We start from the raw sequence: 17,643 nt of genomic DNA on the forward strand, positions 1-17,643 counted from the left end.
ATCATTTTGGTCACTATAATCGCGATATGAAATGTTCATACCGTTTCATCTCTAATCCAAAACAAATTCTAGGAAGCATACAGTGCCATATGGAGTCATTATTGCATGGAACTCCGTTCCATCTCATATTGCTCAAATAAACAGCAAACCTGGTTTCAAAAAACAGATAGAGCAACACCTCACGGCTCAACGCCTCTCCCTGTATGTATTGATATGTAGGCTGCGTGTGCCTTTTCTGTCCTTGTCTATTAATGTTCTGTATTGTCATTTTTCATGTTTTGTTTGGACCCCAGGAAAAGTAGCTGTTGCTTTTGGAACAGCTAATGGGGATCCTTATAAAATACTAAATGTCAGGGGAATTTTGTGAAACAAGGTTGCCATTTTCACGTCAGGGGAATTTAGCGAAAAGTGTCAGCCTATTTGCAAAGTACTTTAGTTCTGTTCTTGTGATGAACTTGTCTATTAATGTTATGTATTACGTCGTGTTTTATTTTTTGTGTGGACCCCAGGTAGAGTAGCTGCTGATTTAGCAGTAGCTAATGGTGATCCTAATAAAATACTAAATACTAAGACTGATTCACTCCTAGTCCTAACTGAGCTTCAAGTGCATTGTCATTACCCGAAATGGAGTAATAAATTCAGTCAATTCAGGCCTTGAACAGTTGGTTTTCAATTAGGAAATGTTTTACTTCAGTTTACTTTCTGGATTGACTGAAATAAAACTAAACAAATGAAATGGACTCCACACCTAGAAATGACTTGCATTAGGAAATATGCAGCTTCTGGTGTGTGAGGGAAACGGAAGAGAGAAAATATAGAAGTCCCAAAAATTTGACCCTGGTGTGAAATGTCTCCTTTCACATGTTCTCACCTGTTGGCAGATGCTCTTCAGCACATACTTGGCGTACATGTCTAGGCTGGCCGTTTCTATAGAGACTGTGTGGCCGCCCGACTTCTTGGAACCTGTGTCGTCGTCGGCAATGTCGTCGTGGCCGGCGGGGTGAGAGAATCCCGAGCCCTTCAGTTCAGCATCGCCTGGAGCGCGATGGAGAGAAAATGTTACAAAATGTGTAACTTCAAGGTTCTATGGTCTTACTGGTGACCAGTTGTAATAGATAGACACATTTAAAGTGGAACTGACAGTGTTTTAAATACTTTGCAGATATGAAACAATCATAATATCAGTACAAAATATCAAATTCCCAGTTCATGCTTCAAAACCAACTTTGAGGTTTTTAAAAACATGTTCTATTTGACTCAAAATCCCATGACGTACAGAAAGGCATCGTTGGCAGAATAGATGGATGCAGTTCAATGCATGACTAATACAGTCACCAATACAGTCATTTTTTTTTATTGCTTTCAGGTTGTAAATTACAGCAGTCAGTCATAACGTGGCTAATAGGCGAGCACACGTGTCAAACACAAGGCCCGGCCCATAGGCCAAATAGGACACAAAAGCAAGTGTAAATGAGACAACATTTGAGTCATCTACTTCATGGAATTACAGCCTGAAGTGATCGCGTCGGTAAATTAGTCTTAAATTGCGCCTCCGTGTCCCCCATTTACAGAGCACAGTGAAGGGAAAATATACAGACACATGCCACAGTCCTAGCTAGGCTACTAAAATGTTGCAGTCTGGGTTCAGTTTTTAAAGCTTGACAATGAATAACCCAAAAAATAGAACCTGCAACAGAACACCATGCAAATGAGAATTACAACTACATTTGAGCAGTAGCCTTGGCTGGCTACTCAACTACAATATATTTTGTGTGCACCATACAGCAATGCTGCATTCAACCACACCGGTGATTCATGCAGTGCAAAAAAAACGTAAATTTTACAGCTACATTTTTGTTATTTGTAGTTATTAAATACATTTTGATTTGAGTTGCAGAATGTTATGCACATCTGCAAGCATAGTAGCAAAGGCTGGAGAAATATTTCGTTTTAATATGTTAAAATGCTATATACAATGCATTTTTCTACATTTTATTACAGCCTTATTCTAAAATTGATTAAATTGTTGTTTTTTCTCAATCTACACGTAATAACCCATAATGAAAAAGCTAAACGTTTTTTGTGTGTGCAAATGTATAAAAAATACAAAACTGAAAAATGTATTTCTGTTTTTTATTTTTAATACATTTGCAACAATTTCTAAAAACCTGTTTGACGAGGAAAAAACCCAAATCAACTTTAGAATAAGGCTGGAAATGTGGAAAAAGTCAAGGGGTCTGAATACTATCCGAATGCACTGTACAGCAGCCTACGTACATAATTGGACATCATATTTTTTCAAATGAAACAATGGCCAGTTTGGTTCGCAATTGCACGTTTTTCATGTAAAAACAAATAGTCTATGTCTGGCCCACGAATTCAGTTCTCTCAATATGGCCTATGCGCTGATTGAGTTTGACACCCCTGGGTTAGAGTATCTATTTATGTAGCTAGCTGTTAATTTAGCAAGTTAAAAACGCAGACCCTAACGTTAGCTATCTAGCTAGCTAGCTGCTGGGAGGATGTCATGTCATCGGAGGAGTGGGTGAGAGGCCGACTTTTCCCCCTCATATCGTTTTTCGGTACTGCTAGAGACGGTTAGCTAACAAGAAATGTGAATCGCTTTGCGAGTTAGCTATTCTGAACTTAAACGACTTATCGACAGTTAGCATATCTCTTAGTTATCTATCAAATGTTTTTGGCATCTATAAAATGAGCGGGCAGGCAGGCAAGCTGCAGTAGGACGAGTAGGAAACTATTCCCCATCGATTATCAGTGCAATTTTGATGGCCAACTAGCTGAAAAAGTTTGAGAGGGTTTATCTAATGTTCCTTTGTTAGATTTTAGCTCATCTTGCTCTGGCTAACACTAGTTGTTGATCTTGTTTTTGATGTGCATAACTGAGGGAGAAAGAGCCTACCTTTTCATGGTTGTTTGATCAATAGTACTGTAAAGTTTGCAAATGTAAGAGGACACCCCGTGGTGTTTACATATTTCCAGAAATCCATTCAGGTGTATTTTCTGGCTTTTGGTGATTGCGTTCTAATGATCTAAAGTCGCGCTGTTGTTACTGCCTGTAATCACATAGTACAGGTCAAAGTGAATGATGGCAGGCCCGTGTGGCAAATGGCTTATTTGCATATAGGCCAACTGTAGCTCTGATTGGCTATGGCGCACTGGTCTGAGTAGACTCCGGTCCTGGACAAGGCAGTTTTATTTACTGCAGTCTATTGATTGTCCAAATGCATGGGAGCTTTCCCACTCTATATTGCTATATAATTTTAACAAATGCCTTACTTTACATCATTCCCAAACATTCTATGAATTTATGAAAATGACTATATCTACAGTGGGGCAAAAAAGTATTTAGTCAGCCACCAATTGTGCAAGTTCTCCCACTTAAAAAGATGAGAGAGGCCTGTAATCCAGAAAATCACATTGTAGGATTTTTAATGAATTTATTTGCAAATTATGGTGGAAAATAAGTATTTGGTCACCTACAAACAAGCAAGGTTTCTGGCTCTCACAGACCTGTAACTTCTTCTTTAAGAGCCTCCTCTGTCCTCCACTCGTTACCTGTATTAATGGCACCTGTTTGAACTTGTTATCAGTATAAAAGACACCTGTCCACAACCTCAAACAGTCACACTCCAAACTCCACTAAGGCCAAGACCAAAGAGCTGTCAAAGGACACTAGAAACAAAAAATTGTAGACCTGCTCCAGGCTGGGAAGACTGAATCTGCAATAGGTAAGCAGCTTGGTTTGAAGAAATCAACTGTGGGAGCAATTATTAGGAAATGGAAGACATACAAGACCACTGATAATCTCCCTCAATCTGGGGATCCACGCAAGATCTCACCCCGTGGGGTCAAAATGATCACAAGAACGGTGAGCAAAAATCCCAGAACCACACGGGGGGACCTAGTGAATGACCTGCAGAGAGCTGGGACCAAAGTAACAAAGCCTACCATCAGTAACACACTACGCCGCCAGGGACTCAAATCCTGCAGTGCCAGACGTGACCCTTGCTTAAGCCAGTACATGTCCAGGCCCGTCTGAAGTTTGCTAGAGAGCATTTGGATGATCCAGAAGAAGATTGGGAGAATGTCATATGGTCAGATGAAACCAAAATATAACTTTTTGGTAAAAACTCAACTCGTCGTGTTTGGAGGACAAAGAATGCTGAGTTGCATCCAAAGAACACCATACCTACTGTGAAGCATGGGGGTGGAAACATCATGCTTTGGGGCTGTTTTTCTGCAAAGGGACCAGGACGACTGATCCGTGTAAAGGAAAGAATGAATGGGGCCATGTATCGTGAGATTTTGTGTGAAAACCTCCTTCCATCAGCAAGGGCATTGAAGATGAAACGTGGCTGGGTCTTTCAGCATGACAATGATCACCAACACACCGCCCGGGCAACGAAGGAGTGGCTTCGTAAGAAGCATTTCAAGGTCCTGGAGTGGCCTAGCCAGTCTCCAGATCTCAACCCCATAGAAAATCTTTGGAGGGAGTTGAAAGTCCATGTTGCCCAGCAACAGCCCCAAAACATCACTGCTCTAGAGGAGATCTGCATGGAGGAATGGGCCAAAATACCAGCAACAGTGTGTGAAAACCTTGTGAAGACTTACAGAAAACGTTTGACCTCTGTCATTGCCAACAAAGGGTATATAACAAAGTATTGAGATAAACTTTTGTTATTGAGCAAATACTTATTTTCCACCATAATTTGCAAATAAATTCATTAAAAATCCTACAATGTGATTTTTTTTTTTTTTTCATTTTGTCTGTCATAGTTGAAGTGTACCTATGATGAAAATTACAGGCCTCTCTCATCTTTTTAAGTGGGAGAACTTGCACAATTGGTGGCTGACTAAATACTTTTTTGCCTCACTATATGTGCACGCTTGTGAGAAAGTGAAAGTCATATTCTTCCTGGGTATGTATAAAAAGATTTTAATACGATTTCATGCTGCTAAAACGCTGTCAGTTCCACTTTAAATAACTATAAATACATCAACCTATTCACATTCAATTGTCAAATTGGACTCATACGCAACTTTAAGGACACAATAATAGCATAATACTGAGTGTATTACCCAGCATAAAGACAGCCTTTAGGACAGCAAAGACAGCTCCGACCACTATGCTGTTCTGCGAGGCAGCCAGAAGGTGGCGATCACACGACGACCGGATCCCAACAGAAGACTTATCTGAAAAATATAAAATCATTAACATTTTCATTTTCATTAAATCAAAAACATATATTAATTAATGTAATCAATTAATTAACATAATATAAGATGTGGGATCACACTTGGAATTAGTTTGTTTTGTGGGTACCTGACTTGGCTCCATCCTGGGGGCAGGGGTTGCGTTGGGGGGTCTTGAAAAGGTGCAGCAGAATCCTGCAGGTCAGACGGGCTCCGGGCTCAGAGTCCTGCTCACTGCAGGCTGGGAGGAGACACACACAGAGAGAGGTAGGTTAGACGGGTACACATACAGACGGTCGCACAGACAGCCACACACAAGCTGGGAAAGTTGGGAGCTGGGAGGGTTGTCAGTGAAATGGGACACACCTGGGCGCGGGTGTGTCCCGGGGATAAGTACACCTTCCCCCCCATACATTGAAGAGACTCCACGCAGACACACAGTTTTTTTGTTGTGGCATTTTTGGCCTCTTTTCGTTTGTTTTTGCACCTCTCAATACCCCTCATTATCACCATCTATGCACACATCCACTCACTTAGACTACTGACTACACACCATTGTCACTTTTTTTATAAATATATATGCTTGTTATTTCTTTATATCCGCATTGTCTCCCTCTTTTGTTAAAGGCTACGAGCCGGTTCGCATCCAATATTGACTTTGAGACTGGTGTTTAGCAGGTACTATTTAATGAAGCTGCCAGTTGAGGACTTGTGAGGCGTCTGTTTCTCAAACTAGACACTAATGTATTGTCCTCTTGCTCAGTTATGCACCGGGGCCTCCCACTCGTCTTTCTATTCTGGATATAGCCAGTTTGTGCTGTTCTGTGAAGGGAGTAGTACACAGCGTTGTACGAGATCTTCAGTTTCTTGGCAATTTCTCGCATCGAATAGCCTTCATTTCTCAAAAATTCTGATGCTCCAGATACTCAACTAGTCTAAAGGCCAGTTTTATTGCTTCTTTAATCAGAACAAAAGTTTTCAGCTGTGCTAACATAATTACAAAAGGGTTTTCTAATGAGCAATTAGCCTTTTAAAATTATAAACTTGGATTAGCTAACAACGTGCCATTGGAACACAGGAGTGATGGTTGCTGATAATGGGCCTCTGTCCTATGTAGATATTTAATTTAAAAAAGAAATCTGCCGTTTCCAGGTACAATAGTTCTTTACAACATTAACAATGTCTACACTGTATTTCTGATCAATTTGATGTTATTTTAAAAATGGACAAAAAAAAAGTGCTTTTCTTTCAAAAACAAGGACATTTCTAAGTGACCCCAAACTTTTGAATGGTAGTGTATGTACTAAACAGCTGTTGAAGATCGCTAAGCACTACCAGGTTGAAATTAGTGATAAACCCCCCAAAAATTGTTAGGTTGATACTGAAGGCCAATCTGATGTAGAGTGGTATACGTGTAGTTACTACTGGGGCAGCCTCTGCCGAGGACTCGCCACCTCCCCAGCTGTCTCCCCATTTCACCCTAGTAGTCTTTCTTTTGAACAGCAGAAAGAACTGCTTCTGTTACAGCTACAGCATGATCGTGTTAAGCATGATAAGGAATTGGAATTTAAACAGGAATAGGAGCGTGCTAAAATCAAGCTGCAACAAGCATGGCTAGACTTGGTTAGGGATGGAAAGTGGTCGGTGGAGGGTTTGCTTAGGGAAGGTGACCCTGATTTACCTAGGGGTCGCTCCTCTCTCAGTCGTGCCTCGGACACATTTTATATTGTTGGAAACATTTTATGAAAAGGACCCGGATGTTATTTTCATTGTTTGAGTGAGTTGCTGATGCTAAGAGGAAAAACGAAAGTCCTGTTCTCAGGGCTAAGGGTAAATTCAGTACTTGCGCTAACGTTAAACCTAAGCCTACGGCGTTAGCGTCACCTGTCCCACATCCGTTCACTCCTGTCACTCCGTCTCATGCCCAGGTGCATGTGGAAGTCCCAATTGACCCAGATTATTTACCTTTCATGAGAGGGTTTTGTGTCTCTGTTAGGAAGTAACGACCCAGTGCCAGTGAATATCCTGAGGGACACCAGTGCCTTTGAGTTGTTTGTGTTAGAGTCTGTGTTACCCTTCTCTGCTGAGTGGAGGTGATATGGTCCTTGACTAGTCTCTCAAAGCACTTCATGATGACGGAAGTGAGTGCTACGGGGCGATAGTCATTTAGCTCAGTTACCATTGTTCCTGCTCCCAAGAAAGCGAAGGTAACTGAGACTAGTCAAGGACCATATCACCTCCACCCTAGACCCACTCCAATTTGCTTACCGCCCCAATAGGTCCACAGACGACGCAATCACACTGCACTCTGCCCTAACCCATCTGGACAAGAGGAATACCTATTGTGAGAATGCTGTTCATCGACTACAGCTCAGCATTTAACACCATAGTACCCTCCAAACTCGTCATCAAGCTCGAGACGCTGGGTCTCGACCCCGCCCTGTGCAACTGGGTCCTGGACTTCAAAACGGGCCGCACCGAGGTGGTGAGGGTAGTTAACAAAATCTCCACCCCGGTGATCCTCAACACTGGGGCCCCACAAGGGTGCGTTCTCAGCTCTCTCCTGTGCTCCCTGTTCACCCATGACTGAGTGGCCATGCACGCCTCCAACTCAATCATCAAGTTTGCAGACGACACTACAGTGGTAGGCTTGATTACCAACAACGACGAGACGGCCTACCCTCGGAGTGTGGTGTCAGGAAAATAACCTCACACTCAATGTCAACAAAACAAAGGAGATGATCGTGGACTTCAGGAAACAGCAGAGGGAGCAGCCCCCTATCCAAATCGACGGGACAGTAGTGGAGAAGGTGGAAAGTTTTAAGTTCCTCGGTGTACACATCACGGACAAACTGAAATGGTCCACCCACACACAGCGTGGTGAAGAAGGAGGCTGAAGAAATTTGGCTTGTCACCAAAAACACTTAAACTTTTACAGATGCACAATCGAGAGCATCCTGCCGGGCTGTATCACCACCTGGTACGGCAACTGCTCCGACCACAACCGTAAGGCTCTCCAGAGGCTAGTGAGGTCTGCACAACGCATCACCGGGGACAAACACCTGCCATCCAGGACACCTGGAGCCGAGCCACTGCTTGTTCACCCGCTATCATCCAGAAGGCGAGGTCAGTACAGGTGCATCAAAGCGGGGACCGAGACTGAAAAACAGCTTCTATCAAGGCCACCAGACTGTTAAACAGCCATCACTAACATTGAGTGGCTGCTGCCAACATACTGACTCCTCCCTAGCCACTTTAATAATGAAAAAATGTATGTAATAAATGTATCACTAGCCACTTTAAATAATGTTTACATATCCTACATTAGTCATCTCATTTGTATATACTGTACTCTATACCATCTACTGCATCTTGCCTATGCCGTTCGGCCATCGCTCACTCATATATTTTTATGTACATATTCTTATTCATCCCTTTACACGTGTGTGTATAAGGTAGGTGTTGTGAAATTGTTAGGTTAGATTACTTGTTAGACATTACTGCATGGTCGGAACTAGAAGCACAAGCATTTCGCTACACTCGCATTAACATCTGCTAACCATGTGTATGTGACAAATAAAATTTGAGTCTGATTCGGGGAATAGTGTTTTAATTAGGAGAAATCGGGTTGAACATTGTCAGTTCCATTGCATAAGCTGATGGTGGATTCTGAACTAGTGAAAGGCGAGTTTGTTTTAGGGGTGCGTCCTTTGTTGGCTGTTGAAGGTATCGATGTTATCGTTGGGAATAACTTGGCTGGCGAGCGTGTAGGGCCTGTCGTGTCTCCACCTCTAGTGGTTTCCGCTAAGCAGTCGTTTGTAGGGATTCCCGATGAGAGGGCGCAGAGTTTTCTAGAGGTGTTCCCTGCGTGCGCGGTGACGTGTTCCATGAGCCTTGGCGACCTGGTCACTGTGCTGGCTAACGATAATGTTACAAACAAACCCGTCACTACTTTCCCTGTTATCCGTGACCCGCTCCGATCTAATCAAGGAGCAGTGGGCTGACCCCACATTAGAAGTGGCCTGTGCAAATTGTGCCTGTGCAACAGTTGGGAGATGTCGCCCATGGCTATTTTCTCCAGGATGATGTCCTGATGAGAAAATGGATGTCTCAGTCGTTTTTCTGTGGGGGAGGTTATTAGTCAGGTTTTTGTACTAGTTAAGTTATGTTTTGTGAGTTGGTGTTAAACATCCCACGATGATCTTGCTGGACATCTGGGCGAGAGGAAAACTTACAATCGCATACTGAGACATTTCTTTTGGCCTAGGATAAAGAGGGATGTTTCTGCATTCATCAGAACCTGTCACACCTGTCAATTAACAGGTAAACCTAATCAGGCCATTAAGCAGGTACCACTGTTTCCTATTCCCGTAGTCAGCCAGCCTTTTGAGTATCTGATTGTTGACTGTGTTGGCCCTCAGCCTCGCTCTAAGAATGGTAGTAGTTACCGTGTCAGACCACTAGGTTTCCTGCTGCCTATCCTCTACGTTATTTCACGACTAAGTTCGTGCTGAAAGCTTTGACTCAGTTTGGAATCCGTAAGGTTATTCAGAGTGACAAAGGTTCGAATTTCACCTCTAATCTGTTTGGTCAGGTTCTCCAACAGCTTCACATTAAACACAAATTGGCTAACGCCTATCACGCACAGAGTCAATGAGCGCCGTAACATTTCCATCAAACACTTAAGTCTTTGTTGTGAGCTTATTGTACGGAGATGGATAAGGATTGGGTGGAGGGGGTTGCCATGGTTACTGTTAGCCGCCAGGGAGCTTTCACAGGAGAGCACAGATTTCAGTCCAAATGACCTAATGTTCGGACATAGTGCGCGTGGGATTCTAGCAGTGCTCCAGGATGACTGGAAGTCTCCTAAGACACCTCAGTCCCTGTTATCTTATGTGTGTGATTTCTGGCGACGACCTATATGCCGCTGGTGAGATGGCTAAAGAGAAGCTGCCATCTTCACAGAGGAGGATGAAAGGAATATTTGATCGGCGAGCTGAGCCTCGTCACTTTAGTTCAGGTGACCAGGTTCTTGCTCTGCTGACAATTGTTTGTTCTCCTTTTCAAGCCAAGTTTCAAGGTCCATATACGGCTGTGTGCCAGCGCACTGAGCAAAACTGTATAGTTGCCACTCTGGAACGGAGGAAAGCGCACCAACTGTGCCATGCTAATCTGCTAAAACCCTATTACGCACGTTCTTCTGAGGCCGAACAGTGGGAGTCCACAGAGGACGTTAATCCTATTATTTTGGCCAGTACGGTTACATCGCTGGGTTCTTCTTTTTGTCATGCTATGTCTTCGCATGGTGAGGAGGATGTCCCTGGTCCCGACGATTGCATACTGCAGGGTAGATTGAAAAATTCAGGTCACTGGATGTTTTGGATAGCCTTCTTGCTCATAGGCGAGATGAGTTGGTCGGTCTGATTCAGAGTTTTCCAGTTTTGTTTTCTGATACGCCTACACATACAAACTAAAAATAGAACACGATATTGACGTTGGGGATGCTGACCTCATCCGTCAGCGGTTCGTCAGAGAAACGTAGTTGTCTGGATGTTGAGATCTGGTACATGCTGGATAATGATATTGCAGAGCCTTTCTCAAGCTGGGCTTTTCCCTGTATCTTGGTCAGTAAACCAGATGGGACAAAGATTTTGTACGGACTACCGTAAGTTAAACAGTGTCACAAAGCCAGATTCATTTCAACAGATGGAGGACTGCGTTGATCAGGTTGGAGCAGCGAAGTATGTGAGCAAGTTTTACCTGTTAAAGGGCTATTGGCAGGTGCCACTGATGCATAGGGGACACAATTTATTACACCCTCCCGTCTGTACTCTTATTCGGTTATGAGTTTTGGCCTGCGTAACACACCTGCCACTTTTCAGCGCCTTATGAATAGGGTTGTCTCCGGTCTCGTCGGGTGTGCTGTTTATCTGGACGACGTAGTGGTTTATGCAGATACTGGTGGACACGTTCTAATGCGCGTTGTCCCCGAGTGTTGTGACATATGCGTGTCGCCCACGTGATCTGCCACTGTTATTTAGTGTTGTCCTGTTGCTCCTGTCATCAGTCCCTGCTGTCCTCCTCTTTAAAAAATTGTTATGCTTAAAAAAGGTAGCTTCCTGTGCGCACTGGTTGCTGAGGTCTGGGGAGGACGAGGTTGGCTGGGGCAGCTTTAACCAGGGCAGTATATTTTTATTTTTTATAAACAAACAAAGTTTTTGGGTTGGTGTGGTGTTCCAGGGTCCTTGGTGGTCCCCCAGTTTTATGGGGGGAGACCAAAAAGTTGGACCCGGATGGGGACCCGGACCCTGAATGGACCCAAGAACAATCAGACCCAGACCCGAGAACAAATCGACCTAGAGAGTCCTATACTCAGCTGGCCCCTCCACCAATGTTGTGTTAAATGCACTACAACAAAGCTTTCTAAGTGTCCAACAAGCTTTCTCTACCCTTAACCTTGTTCCGAATACCTCCAAAACAAAGTTAATGAGGTTTGGTAAGAAGAATGCCCCTCATCCCACAGGTGTTATTACTCCCTCTGAGGGTTTAGAGCTTGAGGTAGTCACCTCATACAAGTACTTGGGAGTACGGCTAGATGGTGCACTGTCCTTCTCTCAGCACATATCAAAGCTGCAGGCTAAAGTTAAATCTAGGCTTGGTTTCCTCTATCGTAATCGTTCCTCTTTCACCCCAGCTGCCAAACTAACCCTGATTCAGATGACCATCCTACCCATGCTAGATTACGGAGACAATTTATAGATCGGCAGGTAAGGGTGTTCTCGAGCGGCTAGATGTTCTTTACCATTTGGCCATCAGAATTGCCACCAATGCTCCTTATAGGACACATCACTGCACTCTATACTCCTCTGTAAACGGGTAATCTCTGTATACCTGTCGCAAGACCCACTGGTTGATGCTTATTTATAAAACCCTCTTAGGCCTCACTCCCCCCTCACTCTCGCCCTCATCCTCCACATACAACACCCGTTCTGCCAGTCACATTCTGTTAAAAGGTCCCCAAAGCACACAAATCCCTGGGCCGCCACTCTTTTCAGTTCGCTGCAGCTAGCGACTGGAACAAGCTGCAACAAACACTCAAACTGGACAGTTTTATCTCAATCTCTTCATTCAAAGACTCAATCATGGACACTCTTACTGACAGTTGTGGCTGCTTTGTGTGATGTATTGTTGTCTCTACCCTCTTGCCCTTTGTGCTGTTGTCTGTGCCCAATAATGTCTGTACCATGTTTTGACAACTTCACAGGGGACTTTGAAAACAGGCTTAATGAGGCCTTGTCCTCTGAGATGCAGCCTTGATTGGCCACCACAGACACACACACTGTGCAGAGTGGGACCAAACACACTGTGGCGTTTCCCTCCTGCTCAGACAGAAAATACAAAAGTAATGCATTATGGGGATGGGAGTATCTTCAAAGCCTAGAGAGGCAGGCAGACAGGGCCTCTGTGTACTGTAAACTCATTTATACCGAGATGGCAGAGAGTTTAGGCTAGATTAAATAGGAGAGACTGGGATCTAAGAGTAAGGCCTGGTTGGTGTTCCTTAGGGCATGCAACGAAAACGCTTCAAAACATTTAGCAACGGAAAACGAAAATGAACGTTCCTTATTAGACCGAGTACAGGTAGTCAGTCCATCCCTATTTCACCATTTTCTTTCGTTTGGTGCCTCATGAACAGGACCCTGGCATTGGGTCTGGGGGTGAAAGACGGGCTCTTACCAGCGTTGAGGAGGGAAGGGATGGCTACGCAGCGGACCAGGTCCTCCAGGAGAAGACACTGACGGGCAATGAGGATGGCTACGAAGGTGGCCAGGGAGTCATGGAAGGAGAGATCGCTGACCTGAGACAGAACAGAGAGAAGGAAACAGAGAAGGAAATGTTCAAATTTGAAGTGGACTGCTAATTACTCAACACGTATTGGTGTAGAGAGAAAGAGATGCTGGAATGTTACTGTGTGTTCCACTCTAATCGTGCCTCTCAGAGCCGGAGGAGCATTCAGCGGGTCGGACACGAGGCGCATGTGGCAGGGGCTCCTAACGATCACGGATTACAAAAACAAAGCCAGCCATGTCGCGGACACCAATGCTGCCCTACCGGACAAGCTAAACACCTTTTTCTCACGCTTCGAGCACCACGATGACTAAGCAACCAAGGAGAGCCCCAGAGGACAACGAGGGTTACGTACACATGGGTCTTTTTATAAACTAGGGTACTAGTGAAAATGTCCTATGCTGGACAACTTATTACATCTGGTGATAAGTCATTGCTAATAATCTGCCAAAAATGTTCATGTAATTACATTAAGATATAGCTACAACGCAGCTATCGTAAAGTATTCAGACCCCTTGACTTTTCCCACACTTTGTTAAATTACAGCTTTATTCTAAAATTGATAATAGTTTTTTCCCCCCTCAAATCTACACACAATACCCCTTAATAACAAAGCAAAAACTGTTTTTTTAGTAATGTTTACAAATGCATAAAACATTTTTAACCTGAAATCTCACATTTACATCAGTATTCAGACTTTGTTGAAGGACCTTTGGCAGCGATTAAGTCCTCTTGGGTATGACGCTACATGTTTGGCACACTTGTATTTGGGGAGTTTCTCCCATTCTTCTCTGCAGACCTCTCATGCTCTGTCTGGTTGGATGGGGAGCGTCGCTGCACAGCTATTTTCAGGTCTCTCCTGAAATGTTCGATAGAGTTTATCAAGGATCTCTCTGTACTTTGCTCCGTTCATCTTTCCCTCGATCCTGACTAGTCTCCCAGTCCCTGAAAAACATCCCCACAGCATGATGCTGCCAATACCATGCTTCACCGTAGGGATGGTGCCATGTTTCCTCCAGACGTGAGGTTAGCATCCTGGCCAAAGAGTTCAATCTTGGTTTCATCAGACCAGAGAATCTTGTTTGTCATGGTCCGAGAGTCCTTTAGGTGCCTTTTGGCTAACACCATTTCGGGCTGTCATGTGCCTTTTACTGAGGAGTGGCTTTCGTCTGGCCACTCTACCATAAAAGGCCTGATTGGTGGAGTGCTGCAGAGATGGTTGTCCTTCTGGAAGGTCCTCCCATCTCCACAGAAGAACTCTGGAGCTCTGTCAGAGTGACCATCAGGTTCTTGGTCAACTCCCTGACCAAGGCGCATCTCGCCGGACTGCTCAGTTTTGCCGGGCGGCCATTTAAGAATGATGGAGGCCACTGTGTTCTTGGGGATTTTCAATGCTGCAGAAATATTTTGGTGCCCTTCCCAGATCTGTGCCTCAAAACAATCCTGTCTCGGAGCTGTATGGACAATTCCTTTAACCTCATGGCTTGGATTTTGCTCTGACACGCAGTGTCAACTGTGGGACATTATATAGACAGGTGTGTGTCTTTCCAAATCATGTCCAATCAATTGAAAGATCAATGGAAACAGGATGCACCCGAGCTCAATTTTGAGTTTCATAGCAAATGGTCTGAATAAGGTATGTTTATATTAAAAAATTGCAAACAACTGTTTTTGCTTTGTCATTATGGGGTACTGTGTGTAGATTGAGGATTTTATTTAATCCATTTTAGAATAAGGCTGTAACGTAAAAAATAAATATATTTCAAGGGGTCTGAATACTTTCCGAATGGAATAAAATTCATAGGTAAATCAACTCATGTTTACCCTTTCTCAGAGTTGGTGTCTTGACAGATTTGTTTAAAATCGTGTCACATAATACATTTACTTTTCTGTCCTTGCATTTATGGCAGTGTAAGTTACTGTGATATCATGTTTTAAGCATTAATTAGTTAAATTAGACATTGAACTTGAACCCTTTAAGAATCCTGGATCTAGCTTTCAGTCCAATTTTTTGTATAGAGATCTAAGAAATTCAGTGTAACTACGTAACATTTGTCATCTCCTTATGCCAGCATTTCCCAAACTCGGTCCTCGGGACTCCAAGGTCAAAGCTTGATGATTAGTTGATTATTTGAATCAGCTGTGTCGTGCTAGGGCAAAATTATACAAAATTATGTACAGTATACGATTGCAAAATCTAATGCTTCTAACTGAAAGAGTCACCTTGATACTTAAAACCTAAATCGATACTGTCATCAACGTGGTTCTTCAATAATTATGCATAATACTTGTTGGATGCGCATTTGGTGTCTGATTAGTTATGCCATGATATTTTCACACATCATCATCATACGATCCAGGAAGGATTTTTTATAATTGACAGTCAAGTGATGAACAGCTGTTGTGATAGTGCATGCAACGCAACAGCCCAAGTGCTGGATAAAAGGTGTTTGCGAGGAATGTTCAGAAAATCTTTTTTTTCTCATTCCTCACGCTGGTGAAGACAGTTGTGCCTGAATCCACATTGGATCTAATATCCCTATCGAATTGATGTTGATCATCTGTTGTGGGCTTTCTTTACAGCAGGGTCTCATTAGATTTAACAGAGAAAGCATCAAGGTCATGGGTTCATGTTTTAGTGCCTTGGATTGGACTGTCTACTGTGGTCATTTATATATGATAGACTATGATGCAATACCCAACGCTATTCCTATTAATTATTCTGGATATAATTATAAAATAAATACACTACAGGTCAAAAGTTTCAGAACATCTACTCATTCAAGGTTTTTTATTTTTACTATTTTCTATATTGTAGAATAATTGTGAAGACATCAAAACTATAAAATAACACATATGGAATCATGTAGTAACCAAAAAAGTGTTAAGCAAATCAAAATATATTTCAGATTCTTCAAATAGGCACCCTTTGCCTTGATGACAACTTGGCACACTCTTGGCATTCTCTCAACCAGATTCACCTGGAACGCTTTTCCAAAAGTCTTGAAGGAGTTCCCACATATGCTAAGCACTTGTTGGCTGCTTTTTCTTCACTCTGCGGTCCGACTCATCCCAAACCATCTCAATTTGGTTGAGGTCGGGGGATTGTGGAGGCCAGGTCATCTGATGCAGTACTCCATCACTCTCCTTCTTGGTCAAATGGCCCTTACACAGCCTGGAGGTGTGTTGGGTCATTGTTCTGTTGGGAAAAAAAATGCATAGTCCCACTAAGCTCAAACCAGATGGGTTGGCGTATTGCTGCAGAATGCTGTGGTAGCCATGCTGGTTAAGTGTGCCTTATTCTAAATAAATCGCAGACAGTGTCACCAGCAGAGCACCCCACGCCAAAACAATTCCTCCTCCATGCTTACGGTGGGAAATACACATGCAGAGATCATCCGTTCACACACACATTTTTGTTGGAACCAAAAATCTCATATTTGGACTCCAGACCAAAGGACACATTTCCACCGGTCTAATGTCCATTGCTCGTGTTTCTTGGCTCAAGCAAGTCTCTTCTTCTTATTGGTGTCCTTTAGTCGTGGTTTCTTTGCAGGAATTCAACCATGAAGGCCTGATTCACACAGGCACCACTGAACAGTTGATGTTGAGGTGTGTATGTTACTTTAACTTCTTTGGGGTAGGGGGCAGTATTTTCACGTCCGGATGAAAAGCATGCCCAGAGTAAACGGCCTGCTACAAAGCCATAAAAGCTAGAATATGCATATTATTAGTAGATTTGGATAGAAAACACTGACGTTTCTAAAACTGTTTGAATGATGTCTGTGAGTATAACATAACTCATCAGGCAGGCAAAAACCTGAGAAAAAAATCCAACCAGGAAGTGAGAACTCTGAGGTTGGTATATTTTCAACTCAGCTCCTATTGAAGATACATTGGGATATTGGTAATGTTGCACTTCCTAAGGCTTCCACTAGATGTCAACAGTCGTTAAAACCTTGTCTGATGCCTCTACTGTTTAGTGGGGCCGAAGGAGAGAGGATTGAGTCAGGTCTGCAATGACCTGAACATGCTCTGACCATGCGCGTTCACGTGAGAGCGAGCTCTGTTCCATCGCAATTCTGAAGACACAGGAATACTCCAGTTGGAACATTATTGAAGAATTATGCTAAAACATCCTAAATATTGATTCAATACTCCGTTTGTCATGTTTTTACGGACTGTAATATAACTTTTTAAACTTTCGTCCGTACTTTCCGCTGGACCTGCCCGCGCGTCGTGAGTTTGGAAAGTGTACTGAACGCTAGAACAACAAGGAGGAATTTGGACATAAATGGACATTATCGAACAAAACAAAAATGTATTGTGGAACTGGGATTCCTGGGAGTGCATTCTGATGAAGATCATCAAAGGTAAGTGAATGTTTATATTGTTACTTCTGACTTCTGTTGACTGCATAATATGGCGGCTATATTTGTGTCTTGATTGGGCTCTGAGCGCCGACTCAGATTATTGCATGGTTTGCTTTTTCCGTAAAGCTTTTTTGAAATCTGACACAGCGGCTGCATTAAAGAGAAGTGCATCTAAAATTCCATGCATAACTGTTGTATCTTTTAACAA

At 43.1% G+C, this 17,643-nt stretch overlaps 1 protein-coding gene across 3 annotated transcripts in view; it reads right to left on the reverse strand.

Moving 5' to 3' along the window:
* LOC139581090 (mediator of RNA polymerase II transcription subunit 12-like) overlaps window positions 1–17,643 on the reverse strand; it is a 69,118-nt gene that overhangs the window by 24,312 nt on the left and 27,163 nt on the right. For all 3 annotated transcript variants that reach the window (XR_011676141.1, XM_071410475.1, XM_071410473.1), the window contains exons 23-26: window positions 12,952–13,072; window positions 5,345–5,455; window positions 5,101–5,214; window positions 872–1,035 (exon numbers count right to left, since the gene is read on the reverse strand). Coding sequence is in view for 2 of the 3 variants with exons in the window: in XM_071410475.1 (XP_071266576.1) it covers window positions 872–1,035; window positions 5,101–5,214; window positions 5,345–5,455; window positions 12,952–13,072 (510 nt within the window). In the remaining variant the exon portion in view is untranslated. The remainder of the gene's footprint in view (window positions 1–871; window positions 1,036–5,100; window positions 5,215–5,344; window positions 5,456–12,951; window positions 13,073–17,643) is intronic.

The sequence above is a fragment of the Salvelinus alpinus genome, chromosome 7, assembly GCF_045679555.1.
Source record: "Salvelinus alpinus chromosome 7, SLU_Salpinus.1, whole genome shotgun sequence".
Classification (NCBI taxonomy): Eukaryota; Metazoa; Chordata; class Actinopteri; order Salmoniformes; family Salmonidae; genus Salvelinus; species Salvelinus alpinus.